The sequence below is a fragment of the Portunus trituberculatus genome, chromosome 31 (assembly GCF_017591435.1).
Source record: "Portunus trituberculatus isolate SZX2019 chromosome 31, ASM1759143v1, whole genome shotgun sequence".
Taxonomy (NCBI): Eukaryota; Metazoa; Arthropoda; class Malacostraca; order Decapoda; family Portunidae; genus Portunus; species Portunus trituberculatus.
In genome coordinates this window covers 14,063,778-14,078,777 of record NC_059285.1, presented here as the reverse complement: position 1 = coordinate 14,078,777, position 15,000 = coordinate 14,063,778, and the positions used below count along the sequence as shown (strand labels likewise).

The 15,000-nt window shown below is 41.8% G+C and overlaps 2 protein-coding genes across 6 annotated transcripts in view; both read left to right on the top strand.

Moving 5' to 3' along the window:
- Positions 1-15,000, top strand: part of LOC123511194 (chaoptin-like) — a 156,954-nt gene that overhangs the window by 47,243 nt on the left and 94,711 nt on the right. For all 5 annotated transcript variants that reach the window (XM_045266856.1, XM_045266853.1, XM_045266855.1 and 2 more), the window contains one exon: positions 5,194-5,437. In XM_045266856.1, coding sequence (XP_045122791.1) covers positions 5,194-5,437 — 244 coding nt within the window. The remainder of the gene's footprint in view (positions 1-5,193; positions 5,438-15,000) is intronic.
- On the top strand, positions 2,211-3,112 carry LOC123511064. Its single transcript, XM_045266679.1, has 2 exons — positions 2,211-2,219; positions 2,474-3,112. Exons 1-2 carry the CDS (start codon positions 2,211-2,213, stop codon positions 3,110-3,112), a joined length of 648 nt encoding a protein of 215 aa, XP_045122614.1.

Genomic DNA, 15,000 nt, shown 5'->3' with positions numbered 1-15,000 from the left:
TTTTTTTTTCCATTTATAGTACATTGTTTTCTTTTTCCTTGTTTCTGCTTTCCTTCACCACATTCCTATTTTCTTTCCATTTCAGTTTCATTTTGGTATTTTTTCGCCTTTCTTTCCTTCAAAACAACCTCTTATATTCATTACATTTCATTCTTCTCCTTCTTTATCTTCTTTTTCCCTTTCCCCACTTTCCGTTTAGAATTCCTCTTTTTCCCTCCTTTCTTGTTCAACGGCCTCCATCTATTTCTTTTCTTTCCTTTTCCATTTTCTTTATTATTCCACTTTCTTTCAGTACAGCTTCTTCTTTTTCTCTTTTATCTCTATTTTCCCTACTACAACAACCTACCTCTGTTTATTTTCCTCCCCCACTCCGCTGCCTTTCCAAACTCTCTTTAAACCCCATTATAACTCAGTCCCCTTCCCTTCCTCTCCCTCTCACTCACTCCCTCCCTCCCTCCCTGCCTCCCTCCGACCCAAACTTCCTATGTAATCACCTAAATGGTTCAAATGTATATGAATTTCGTCAGCATTGCGTCACTCACTCTTCTGATCGCTCAAGTTATCGGCAAAGAGATGAACTACACACGTCTATGAATTTGTGTAGCCAGAAGTTCACAGTAGCTCTTCTCTTTTGTAGTTTAGACAAGGAATAAGTTGATTGTTTTCCCTACGTCGTCCAATAATTCTCTGCATTAAAAGCCGGTATTCTAAAATGCTTTGCTCTCTCTCTCTCTCACTGTCACTACTTTCCACAGGCTCTAGTTAAACGTACTCGTGTTTTTAAGAGGTTTTTCTACGGGTCTGGTGATGGACTGGCAAGATTTCTGTTTTATTAAAGGAGAAAGTGTCTTTTAAGCCCGGCTAGTTATCGCTGTGGCCTTGAAAAAGTTATGGTGAGAGAGGAAGGCGTTTCTGAATTATGGGAGTACAAACAATGAATGGAATGTTTGTATGGGTAGAATTTGGTCACAAGTTCACAGTATCTCATCTCTTTATCTCTTTAGTAATCCATCCTTTTCATGCGATGTGAAACAATTCTTGGCACTAAACGCAATGAATGGAATGCTTAATAGGTGTCTGTGTATTAGAAATGGAGAAAAATATGAGAAAAAAAAGAGAAATTCACATGTCCTCCACTCTTTGGTCATTCATTTTCTTCCTACGATATATAACAATTTTCGGTACCAAAAGCAATGAGTGAAATGTTTATAAGTGTCTATATACAAGAAAGGGAGACATATAAGAACAGAAATATTTGCTCAGAAGTTCACACCACCTCCTCTCTTTGGTAAATCGTTCTTTTCATACGATATACAACAATTCTTGGCACAAATATCTACAAGCGTCTACGTGCAAATAAATAGAGAAAATTGAAAAGAGAAGAAAAATTAGAAGTCCACAGTATTTCATTTCTTCAGTAATTTAAGGCAATGAACGATTCAACCCTTTTCCTTACGATATGCAATCTTTCCCGGTACTAAAAACAATTCATGATACCTTTACAAGTCTACAAAGAACGAAAGTGATTAGAGAGACAAAAAATAATGTGGTTTCTAGCTAGCACAATATTTGAAGGTGGCTGCGGAACAAGAGGAAATGTCAAGGAGCTGCTAATGACTGAGGAGAGATGTGTTATATATATGTAGTTCCATCACCCTAAGACTTGATTTCTTTTAAGAGGGAGGTTTCAAGACATTTATCCCTGACTTTTTGCCTAACTCTCTTAATCTTTTTAGGGAACTGGCAATCAAGTGTGCATTTTCTTTTTATTCTTTGTTACCCTTGGCCAGCTTCTCCTAATCCATTAAAAATAGTCCTTTATAACCCTCGAAGTACAAAAAAAGAGGGATTAGTAGACCATATTTACAGTTCCCAATCAGTGTATCTCATGTTTACAAGTTCAGAAACTGTAAAAGAAGAAGAAATGGGAGTTTGCCTTTGTTGTGGTAGTGACTGAGGGTAAAAGCACTAAATATATCAATCAACTCTTTATAAACAAATACGTAAACAAAAAACAAGGAAAAAGAGGAAAAGGAATAGATTTCGTATATTATTTAAAGGACGTAATGAAAAAATATGAAAAAATACCTCAGAGTTGGCCAATAATAAAGGAAAAATGTGCCAAATACCTGAAAAAAGAGGTAAAAACTGCACGTGAATTTAGGTACAAGTGAGTATTTTGCCTCCTCGTTTCTCAGGCCGCGGCAGAGATGGGTGAGGTGAGGCGAGGCGAGGCGAGGTGTGTCTGGCAAATTGGTGAACTCTTTCTGGTGTTATGGACGTTCTTTGTCAACACTCCTGCCACTCGACAAATTGTTTACATGGAGACACTAACACACCGGGAGAGAGAGAGAGAGAGAGAGAGAGAGAGAGAGAGAGAGAGAGAGAGAGAGAGAGAGAGAGAGAGAGAGAGAGAGAGTCTCCCGCAGCTACCCAGGCAGTGGAGGGACAAATACGGTTTGGGGGTGTCCAGCTGCCCCTCCAAGACAACATCAAGATCCTGGGTGTTGCCATTGACCGGGAGCTGCGCTACGACCAGCACCTCGCGTCTGTGGCCCGCCAGACCTCTCAGCGTGTGTCAGCCCTCCGCAGGGTGGCAAGCAACCTGGATCCCCAAGGCATCCTGACGCTGTACAAGGCACAGATCCGCCCTTGTATGGAATACGGAGCCTTGACGTGGATGTCCAGTGCTGTCACCCACACCAGGCGACTCGATGCGGTGCAGAGGCGCGCTCTCCGTCTGCTGGGGGACGATGAAGAGATCGCCGACAGCGTGACATCCCTGGAACACCGTCGCGAAGTGGCAGCTCTGACAGTCTGCCACAAGACACAGGTGCTCCACACTCCTCACCTCACCCGCCTGTACTTGCCGCCTCACCACGCCCAACGCGCGACGCGACAGGCAGCGGCCGGAAGACGTATGACGGTGCTACGCTCACACACGTCACAGCATCTGAGGACGTACAAGGCCAGGGCAGCGCGTCTCTGGAACGGCTTCACGGAGGCCACGCCTTGTGTGGCAGACATGTCAAATCACCAAGCGAAAGTGGCTGCCAACACCTGGAGGGCCACACTCCCCACACCGTTCCTGTCCAGCTCCTCCTGTACATAATGTATATAGTGTATCATGCTAGCTGGCGCGGTTACCACCTCAGGTACCTGCCACTCACATAAACTTTTAGAATAGTTGTCTAGTGTCCACTAGCAACTTTAAGTTTATTATGTAAACATTGTAATGGTAACTAAGTTTAAATAAAAGAGAGAGAGAGAGAGAGAGAGAGAGAGAGAGAGAGAGAGAGAGAGAGAGAGAGAGAGAGAGAGAGAGAGAGAGAGAGACATGAGAGAGAGAGAGAGAGAGAGAGAGAGAGAGAGAGAGAGAGAGAGAGAGAGAGAGAGAGACAGACAGATAGAGAGTTATACAAAGTTTACAGAGACAGAGAGAGAGAGAGAGAGAGAGAGAGAGAGAGAGAGAGAGAGAGAGAGAGAGAGAGAGAGAGAGAGAGAGAGAGAGAGAGAGAGAGAGAGAGAGAGAGAGAGAGAGAGAGAGAGAGACAGATAGACAGGCAGATATACAAATTGTTTACATGGAGACACTAACAGAGAGAGAGAGAGAGAGAGATTGTTTAGAGAGAGAGAGAGAGAGAGAGAGAGAGAGAGAGAGAGAGAGAGAGAGAGAGAGAGAGAGAGAACAGACAGACAGACAGGTAGATATACCAACAACACGACACACAATAAAAGAATGAAAGAAGATTAGATAAAAAAAAAAACTGTACTCACATGACTGGAATTGAGTGGAAAGGAAAGAAATGAATAAAAGACACAAATAAAAACAAAAGAAAATAAAGAAAAGGGAGAAAGAAATCAGAGAGAGAGAGAGAGAGAGAGAGAGAGAGATTAATTCCACACACTCACGGTCACAAGTCAAACAACATCCTTCATATACTCCCACACTGTTTACTTCTTTCCTCTCATGCTCAAGTCTCAGCTCTGGTCTGGTCTCCTGCTAGTCTCCTTACAAGCCAGACAACTTATAGACGCCCGCCAGCTCGGAGGACTTAAGACTGAGGGAAGATGAGGCTTCAGAGAGACAAAAAGCAAAGAAGATTTTAAGAATAGGAAAGAGAAACAAGAGGAAGAGGAGGAGGAGGAGGAGGAGGAGAATGTGGGTTGAAAAGAGATACTGAAGAGAACACGTGGAAGTAGAATTCTCTTGATTTTTGTCCATGTGAAGAGATTATATGAGATGAAAATGAGAAGACAAGGAGGAAATAGGGGAAAATTTATATATAGGCACACAAATACGAATAAATAAATGGATGATATTAAAATGTCTTCTGATTTTTGTCCATGAGAAGAGAGTAAAGGCGATGAAAATAAGAAGATAAGGAGGAAATTTATATACAGGCACACACATAAATGAATAAATAAATAGATAATGTTACTGGTCCGTTTTTTATTTATGAAAGTATCTGGAAAAGTTGCAAATTTCATGAGTGTTTAAGTTGTTGAATGAAATGTTTAGAAGTGACATATTAACTGTGCAATTCCCTTCTTGATAGTCACACCCCACACAAAAAAGAAATGAGTGACAAATACTTGAAATTCATACTTTAGACATGACGAGAATTGAATGAGATGTGAATTCCGTTGACACTTTAACCCCTTCAGTACCATGACGCGTTTCCATATTCATTCTGACTGCCATTGGGCGATTTTGTGCTATGCAGCTTCAGAAACTCATGTGGGGGGAGGGGGATTAAGATAGTGAAGACTGGCCATTAATGTTCTGACCTCCCTAGACCCTTCCTAATGTCAAAGAAAAATGGTCTAATCGTACACAAAACTGATGGTAAAAATGTGTCCCAGTACTGAAGAGGTTAAACTCGCATCCTTTTTCCTTTTAAGATGTCAGAACCTTACGTCACTCTGTCATCACCCTTTGTGCATCACCCTCTACGTGAACCTACTAGACATCCCCATTACGTCAAACTCTTCCTCCCAAACATCAATCACCCTCTACCCATCACATCGTCCTCTACACTCACCAGTCACTCACCTATCAGTCACCAGTCATTCATCAGTCACTCACCCATTTCTCACCCATTATTCTCTCCTCTTCTTTCTTCCCATGACTTACACACAAATACTAGTCACCCTTAACGCGTCACCCTCAACAGGTCCTCTCTTCCACAGATGGCGCGGTCAGGGAGGGCCGCCGCCGCCCCTCACCTACTGACGTGGGTGTGGGCGGCGGCGTGGGCGGTGTGGGGCGTGCGCGGCTCCCCACAAGTAGGGCCCTGCACATTTAATCATCTGTGCACGTGTAGCTACTCAAGTGACGCGCCCACCGCCGCCTACACTTACAGCTCCGCCCCGCCGACACCTGACCTCATCACAGAGCTTACCTGTGTCGGCGTCCCCTTCGCCAGGATCCCAGGTGAGTGTGGCTGGAGGATGCAGAGGCGAGGAAATGAAGGAAGGAGGGAAGGAGGAAGGATAGGAGGATAGAAGAAGGATATGGAAGAAGGTAATGAGATATATAGAGGCGACGGAATGAAGGGAGGAGGAAGGAAGGAGGAAATAGGAATAGAAGGATGTGGATAGGTGAGGGAATGAAGGAAGAAGGGATGAAGAAGGGATAGAAAGATAGGAGGATGTGGAGAAGGATATAGAGACGAGGGCATGAAAGGAAGGAGGAAGGAAGGAAGGAAGGAAGGATGGAGACAGAATAGGATAGGAGGAAAAAATAAGGATGTGGTAGAGGGATACATGGGAGATGGAATGAAAGAATAAGGGAGGGAGGAGGGAAAAATAGGAGGATCGAAGGATGTGATAGGGAGAATAATGAGTGTTACGAAGGAAGGAAGGAAGAATAGATAGAAAGATATGTGGTGGGAGAGTAAAGAGGCGATGGAATGAAGGAAGGAGAGAGGAAAGAGGAATAGAACGATATAAAAAAGGATGGAGATGGAGATAATGAGAGTTACGTAGAAAGGAAAGACAAAGTAGAGAAAATGGAAGCAAAAATGAAGAAAGAACAGCATTTTGGGATGAGAAAGAGAGAAGAGAATGCGTGGTGAGAGAATGATGGAGGGAGGGAGGGAGGAAGAAGGAATAGGAGGATAGGAGAAGGATGTAGGAGATAAGGAGCGTTACGTAGAAAGGAGAGATGAATTAGAAAAGGATGGAAACGAAAATGAAGACAGAACAGCATTTTGAGACGAGAAAAAGAAAGAGAGAATGAATATGCGTGTGTGTGTGTGTGTGTGTGTGTGTGTGTGTGTGTGTGTGTGTGTGTGTGTGTGTGTGTGTGTGTGTGTGTATGTGTATGGAGAGTGAACGATTAAAGATAACAGTAACAATAACCGCCAGCCTCCTTGTCTCCCTTCCCCCGTCTCCCTATGTGGATCAAGATAGGCCTATATTTCACCTCCTGCCTACCTGGTGTGTGGTTATATTTCTCGAGGACAGCTTGCCTGGTGACACATTTACGCTACCCACTAGATGCTTTTTTTTCCTAATCCTTTTCCTGGTCATTTTTTTCCGGTATATATATCATAGCAGTGGGTTATGATGGGGAACACTGAGACTGGACCTGTTCTAGACCTGTTATGGTGGTAGTGGTGGTGGTGGTGGTGGTGGTGGTGGTGGTGGTGGTGGTGGTGGTTTTGAGCTCAGGTTAGGTTAGTTAAGTTAAATAAAGTTGCGTTGGGTTTGTGTTAGGTTAGGTTAGGTTAGATAAGGTAAGGTTAGGTAAGGTTAGGTTAGGTTAGGCTAAGTTAGGTAAGGTAAGGTTAGGTTGGGTTAGATAAGGTTGGTTAGGTTAGGTTAGGTTAGGTTAAATCAAATTAGGTTAGGTTGGGATACGATAAGCAAAGTTAAATCTATTTAAACTGAGTTAGGTTAGATAAAGTTAGGTTAGGTTAGCTTACGTCAAAATAAGTCAGAAAAATTTTAAGATTATGTTACGTTAGGTTAGATAAGATCAGATAAGCGTGTGTTAGGTTAGCTTAGATGAGGTTAGGTTAGGGTAGGTTAACCAATTCATCGCAACAAACAAGAGAACACGAAAGGAACACGGAAACAGCGATGTCCGGGCAGGGGGAAAACATGAAGGAGGGGAATAGCTCAAGGAAACTAAAATGTTTTAAAGGGAAAACACTGAGAAAATGTCCACATCTCCCCTCTCCCTCCCTCCATCTCTTCCCTCGTGTCCACTTCTCCCTCTTCCTCCCTCCATCTTTACCCTCGTGGCCACTTTTCCCCTCTCCCTCCATATCTCCCCCCGTATCTCCTCCCCTCACATCCCTCTATCTATCCCCTCGTGTCCCTCTCTTCCCCTCTCCCTCCCTCCATCTCTCCCCTCACCTCCCTCCCTCGTGTCCACTCCTTCCCTCTCCCTCCTTCCATACCTCCCCTCGTGTCCTCTCCTCTCCTCTCCCTTCCTCATTTCTCCCTTTGTGTCCCCTCCTCTCCTCTCCCTTCCTCATTTCTCTCTTCGTGTCCTCTCCTCTCCTCTCCCTCTTTCCATCTCTCCCCTCGTGTCCCTTGCCCAGGTAAAGAAAACGCGCTCACAGCTTCCCCTCATCTCCCAATTTCTACAGGTATATATTTCTTGCCGCGTCCCCTTTTCCCTCACTTTTGTAGTTTAAGACTCTCTCTCTCTCTCTCTCTCTCTCTCTCTCTCTCTCTCTCTCTCTCTCTCTCTCTCTACTACTACTACTACTACTACTACTACTACTACTACTACTACTACTACTACTACTACTACTACTACAACTACTACTACTACTACTACTACTACTACTACTACTACTACTACTACCGCCACCACTACTACTCCTTCCGCATCCTTCTCTCCTTTCCTTCATACCTTTTATTATTCTCTCCCTTGCTCCCTCAACTCTCTCTCTCTCTCTCTCTCTCTCTCTCTCTCTCTCTCTCTCTCTCTCTCTCTCTCTCCAGCCACCTCGCCCTTCCTGCTCTCGCGTCCACCACCACGTTACGAAAACACCATCACGAGTACCCCAAGCGGAGGTTCTTAAAAGGAGCTCTGTAAAAATAGGGTTCACTTGTGGAGAGGAAGGAAAAAGACGAGAATAGAAAAGAAAGGGGAAAAAAATAGAAGACAAAAAAAAAAACGGGTTCCTGCAGTAAAGAAAATGGAAGGAAAGCGGAAGATTGTTTGTGTTGTTAGTGTTTTGTGGCGTTTTTGGAGTGTTTTGGTGGGTTTTATTGTGTTTTGTGGTGTTTTCTTAGTGTTTTGTGGTGTTTTTGATGTGTTTTGCTGGTTTTTGTGTTTTCTGGTGTTTTGAGGTGTTTTTGGAGTGTTTCGGTGAGTTTTATTGTGTTTTGTGGTGTTATGTGGTGTTTTGTGGTGTTTTGGAGTGTTTTGTGGTATTTTTACTGTTTTGTGGTGTTTTGGAGTGTTTTGCTGGTTTTTTGGGAGTGTTGCGATGTTTTCTTAGTGTTTCGTGGTCTTTTGAAGTGTTTTGTGGTCTTTTGCAGTGTTTTGTGGTCTTTTGCAGTGTTTTGTGGTCTTTTGGAGTGTTTTGTTGTCTTTTGCAGTGTTTTGTGGTCTTTTGCAGTGTTTTGTGGTCTTTTGCAGTGTTTTGTGGTCTTTTGCAGTGTTTTGTGGTCTTTTGGGTGTTTGTGGTCTTTTGCAGTGTTTGTGGTCTTTTGCAGTGTTTGTTGTCTTTTGGAGTGTTTGTGGTCTTTTGCAGTGTTTGTGGTCTTTTGAGTGTTTGTTGTCTTTTGGAGTGTTTGTGGTCTTTTGCAGTGTTTTGTGGTCTTTTGCAGTGTTTGTGGTCTTTTGGAGTGTTTGTGGTCTTTTGTTAGTGTTTGTAGTCTTTTGCAGTGTTTGTGGTCTTTTGCAGTGTTTGTGGTCTTTTAGTGTTTTGTAGTCTTTTGCAGTGTTTGTGGTCTTTTGCAGTGTTTGTGGTCTTTTGCAGTGCTTTGTGGTCTTTTCAGTGTTTGTGGTCTTTTCAGTGTTTCTAGTCTTTTGCAGTGTTTTGTGGTCTTTTCAGTGTTTGTGGTCTTTTGCAGTGCTTTGTGGTCTTTTGCAGTGTTTGTGGTCTTTTGCAGTGTTTGTGGTCTTTTGCAGTGTTTGTGGTCTTTGCAGTGTTTGTGGTCTTTTCAGTGTTTGTGGTCTTTTGCAGTGTTTGTGGTCTTTTGCAGTGTTTATGGTCTTTTGCAGTGTTTGTGGTCTTTTGCAGTGTTTGTGGTCTTTGCAGTGTTTGTGGTCTTTTGAGTGTTTTGTGGTCTTTGCAGTGTTTTGTGGTCTTTTGCAGTGTTTGTTGTCTTTTGGAGTGTTTTGTGGTCTTTGCAGTGTTTGTGGTCTTACAGTGTTTGTGGTCTTTTGGAGTGTTTTGTTGTCTTTTGGAGTGTTTTGTGGTCTTTTGCAGTGTTTTGTGGTCTTTTGCAGTGTTTTGTGGTCTTTTGAAGTGTTTTGTGGTCTTTTGCAGTGTTTTTTTGTGTTTTTGTGGTATTTTGCAGTGTTTTTTTTATCTATTTTATTTATTTATTCATTTTTTTGTCCTTGGCCAGCTTCCCCGCTTCCATAAAAAAAATATATATGTATCCAAAACAAATTATGGACCAAAACAACGTACTTTATCATAACTGCTGAAAAAAAAGGAGAAAAAAAATGGAACGAGATAGGAAGAAACATGAGACAAATAATTAAAACAATCTAATGCCATCTAAAAGTATTCAAAACTATCCAAAACTATCCAAGACTATCCAAGACTATCTAACACTATACAAATCTATCTGAAACAACTTATGTACTAAAAACAACGTATTTTACCGTAATTGCTCAAAAAAAAAAGGAGAAAAATGGAACAAGATGGAAAACAACATGATGGAAAGAATATAAGTAATCAAATTAGGTCATAAAATAGTTATTACACCCCAGAAAGCAGGCCAGCCGAGGGGAAAAGTGGAAAAAAATAAGGTTTGCCGGATAAAGAAAAGGATAAAAAAAATATAGAAAAATTGGGTTGGAGGATGAAAAAAAAAAAAAAAAAACACACACAGGAAGACGGAGAGAAAGAAGAAAAAAAAATAGTCGTTTCTTGAAGAGGCCAAAGGGAAAAATATAAGAGGAAAGGGAAAAAAATCTCTATGAAGGGGGAAAAAAACTATATATAGATTTCTCTCTTGGCTGGGAGATGAATTACATGTTTGGGTGAGATAAAAAGAGGAGAGGAAAAAAAAATATGAGGTGTGAGAAGGGGAAATAATGGAGAGAGAGAGAGAGAGAGAGAGAGAGAGAGAGAGAGAGAGAGAGAGAGAGAGAGAGAGAGAGAGAGAGAAATACATGGAATAAAAGAAAAAAGAAAAAAGAAGGAGAATTAATGGATAGAGAGAAGAAATATATGGAAAAAGAAGAAAAGGAAAGAAAAAAGTGAGAAATAATGGATAGGGAAAAAATTTATGGAAAAAGAAGAAAAAAGAAAGAAAAGGTGAGGTGTGGAAAGGAGAAATAATGGAGAGAAAGAAAAAAAATATATAGAAAAAGAAGAAAAGGGAAGAAAAAAGTAAGTAGATAGAAAAAGAAAGAAAAGGAAATAATGAATAGAGAGAAGAAATGTGTTGGAGAAAAAGAAGAAAAACATGAAGGGGTGAGAAGAGGAAATAGTGGATAAAGAGGAAAAATATATAGAAAAATGAAAACAAAATAAAACTATGAGGTGTGGGAAGGAAAAGTAATAGATAGAGAAGAAAAAATAAAGGAAAGAAGAGGAAAAAAGAAGAAAAGAAGTGTAAACTGTGAGAAAGGGAAATAATGCAGAGGGAGAAGAAATAAATGAAAAAAGAAGAAAGAAGGAAAAAAAAGTGAGGTATGAGAAGGAGAAAATAATGAATAGAGGAGAAAAATATATGAAAAAAAGAGAGAAGAAAGAAAAAGTAAGCTCTGTGAAGGGAAAATAATGGAAAAATAAGAAAAAAAATACACGGTGCAGTGTTTTAGAAAGGAATGAAGAAAGGAGAAAATAAAAAAAAATAATAATAATCCCGCAAAAATTCTGAAACCTCAAATAGAAGAAGTCATTTCAAATCGTTGCAAAAAGTAATAAAAAAAACAATAAATCCAGTAATTATTTAAAGATAGAGACAACGATCAAGAAAAATAAAAGAAAAATAGACACGAGGCCCATTTTCTTTGCATTTATTTTATTTATTTACTTATTGATTCATTTATTGATTTGATTGACGTTAATTTCTTCATCATTATTTATTTATTTATTTATTTCTGCATTAATTTTTTTGCTTATATTTGATTTTTTCTCATTCATTTGTATTTTTTTTATTTAGCAGAGAGAGAGAGAGAGAGAGAGAGAGAGAGAGAGAGAGAGAGAGAGAGAGAGAGAGAGAGAGAGAAAGGCATTTTACGCGGAAGGGAGTTTTGAGTCACTTTTGAGAGAGAGAGAGAGAGAGAGAGAGAGAGAGAGAGAGAGAGAGAGAGAGAGAGAGAGAAAGAAAGAGAGAAAGAGAGAGGCATTTTACGCGGAAGGGAGGTTGGAGTCACTTTAGTGGAAGATTAAGGCAGTGGGTTTTACGGGGGGGATGGGGGGCGTTAAGACAGCGGTACTTTACGTGGATTAGACAAGTGGCATATCTCGTGAGTGGGAAGGAGAAGGGAAGGATGGTGAAACTTTACGGGGGGAGCGGAGAGAAAAAGGAAATATTAATGGGAGTAGTGTTGTACTGTGTGGTGTTTGATGTGGGAGTTGAAGGCAGGACTTGGAGAGGTAGGTGGGTGGAGGAGGTGGAGGAGGGAAGAGAGGAGGGAGAGAAGTGAAGGGAAGGGATGGGAAGGATTGGGAAGGGCACTGAAGGGAATTGAAGGAAGGGAAGGGAGGGGAAGGGAAGAGAAGATAAGAAAAGAGAAGGGAAGAGAAGGAGAAGGAAGGGAGGTGATGGGAAGGATAGGGAAGGAGAGGGAAGGGATAGGAAGCGAAGGGAACAGAGGGGAGGTGGAGGTGTTTGTGAGATGGGAAGGTAAGGAATGTGTCACTTTACGTGGGGGATGTGAAGTAATGGAAGTGGTTAAGTGGGTGGACTGAGAGAGGAAGGTGGTGACACTTTGCTGGGTAGAGATGAAGTAATGGTGGTACTTTACGTGGGTAGGCTGAAGAAAATTGCCTCTACTTTACGGGGGAAGAAATGAGTTAGTGCAGGTACTTTACGTGGGGGATCTGAGGAAGGTGGGTCATATTACTTTATCTGGCAGAAGTAAAGTAATGGTGGTACTTTACGTGGGTAGACTGAGAAAAACCGCATACATTTTACGAGAAGAAAGTAAGGCAATAAAGTATTTACGTGGGAGAACTCAGGAAGATAAGTCATACCACTTAAATAGGCAAAAGTAATAAAGAAACTATACCACTTTACATGGGTATAATGGAAAAAAAATTACCTACACTTTACTGGGAAGAAGTAAGACAATGAAAGTACTTTAAGTGGGAGAACTGAAGAGTAAAAAATTATACCTGAGAAAAAGACAATAAAAGCACTTTACATGGCTGAAGGGAAGAATATTAACTACACTTTACATGGGAAGAAGAAAATTAATCATAGCACATGGGGAGGAATTAAGACAAAAAGCCACAGGACACTTTACGGGGGAAGGGAGAAAGAGGTTAAGAAACTATCATTTTACTTGGGCATTGCGGAAGGCAGCTGCACTTTAAGACGGAGATGAAGAGGAGGAGGGAGGAGGAAGAAGAAGAAGAAGAAGAAGAGGAGGAGATGAAGAAGGCAGAAGCTCTTAATGTGCATCAGATACCACTAGTTTACGTGGGGGAGAGAGGAAGAAGGAACATAAAAAAAAAACCACACCAAGGTACTTTCCACTGGTAGAATAGCGGTGGCGAACGGAGGAGCTGATTGGCGTAAATTTTGCCAGAAGTAGGAGGAGGAGGAAGAGGAGGACGAGGAAGAGGAGGAGGAGGAGGAGGAGGTACCAAAGTGTGACTGGAGTCCTAATTAACAAGACAGGTGTTGGCGGAGCTTTGATGAGCACACGTGGCCAGGTGGGTCGGTGCCAGCAGGAGGGAAGGAGCGAGGGGTGGGGATGAAAAGGTAGACAGGGAGGGAAGACGGACAGGTGACAGTAGAAGTAGAGAGATAAGAGAATAAAAGACTAATAATAAAGGATGATAGAGAGTAGTGGAGGGAGATGCGGAGGGAGGGGAGGAGGATAAAGAAAAGTAGATAAATGGAGAGATAGAATGGTAATGTAGTAGAGAGAGAGAGAGAGAGAGAGAGAGAGAGAGAGAGAGAGAGAGAGAGAGAGAGAGAGAGAAAGAGGAAGGAAAAGAAGAAAAAAGGAGAGTGAATAGGTAAAGGTGTACACTCGTATATACACTGTACTCTATTCCAGCATCTCTTGTCACTTCTTTTAACCTGGAGAGGACAAGAGAACACGGTAACTCTACCCTGAACTGACTAACTGACTGACTGACTAACTAACTGACTGACTGACTGACTGACTGACTGACTGATGCTCCCGTCCGCTGATTGTGCGACATATTCTAGTCTTGTTTTGAAAGCGCGGGAGGCAAACTGGCTTTACTCTCGCCTAACCCATTATTCAATTATAAGATAAGACCATTTTTATTGCGTTAATCCGGTGCCTTGTAATTAAGTAAGGGCTTTTGGCGGAGATACAAGGTTAGTTTGCGGCAAAAGACTGGAACACGTGGACGAATAAGCGAGAGAGAGAGAGAGAGAGAGAGAGAGAGAGAGAGAGAGAGAGAGAGAGAGAGAGAGAGAGCTTGTATTAGTATTACCGCTGATGATAGTAGTCTCCTCGTGTCTTCTAGCGGTGAAAGAACTAAACCGTGCCTGGATATGGTATAGTAAATAAGAACGAACAAATGAGTTAATTAGTGAATAAATCAATAAATACGTAGATGAATAATAATGTGCATCTTATATACTCCAATCTCTTCTCCTTTATCTTCAGCGGGAAAGAAATGAACCGTGCCTGGATGTGGTGCAGTAAATTGAATGAATAAAAAGTTTAATGATGAGTAACTAAATGAATAAGCCGCCGTGGTGCAGTGGAACCATGCGTGCTTTGGGGTCCGAGCGGTCTCCAAGCGCATGGGTTCGAATCCTGTTCCACGGTCCGAGTGTAGGTTGGGCTTCCTCACTCGGGGCAACGGTGAGATAGGAGGTACCACAAAAAGTATCCCCTTTAGCCCAGAAATTCCCGTGAAAAGCCCACATGGTACAAAAAAAAATCAATAAATAACAATACGCAATTTTATATAAGCAATTTCCTTTTCCTATTCCTTCATCCTCTCCTTTCCTCATCCCTTCAATCTTCCCTACTACTATTCTTCCTTTCCTCCTTCGATTCCCTCTCTCCCTGTCACCTCCACTACTTATAAAAACTCCAGACCATTACATATCGCTAAGAAAGGATTAAACCACAGGAAAACAGTAGAAACCCACACAAAAAATTAAAAACACACAAAAACTCAGGAAAGCAGTAGAAAACTCACAAAACACACAAAACACAGAAAAAAGCAGAAACCACAAAAAACAGCCAAAAACACACAAAAACCTCAGGAAAGCAGTACAAACACCCAAAAAACACCCAAAAAAACACACAAAGGAAGGTAGAAAGAAGAGATGCCATACCGGAGACGAGGAGAGTGAGGGAAAAGGGGAAAAAGAGAGGGGGAGGGGAAAAAAGGCGTGTGGAGCAAGAGGTAAGAGTATTTACTAGTACACGCAAAACTGTACAGCCAACTCATGCTTTCTGACCCCTCTGTGCTACCAACTCACAAAAACACACGGTGCAAACTTGGACACTGCAGAAGGGAAGGGAAGGGAAGGGAGAGGAAAGGGAAGGGAAGGGAAGGGAAGGAAGAGGGAGAGAGGAGAGAAGGGAAGGGAAGGGAAGCGAGGAAAAAGGAGAGAGAAGAGAGAAGAAAAGAAAAGAGAAGAGAAATGGCAGAAAGAAAAGGAAGGGAAGGGAAG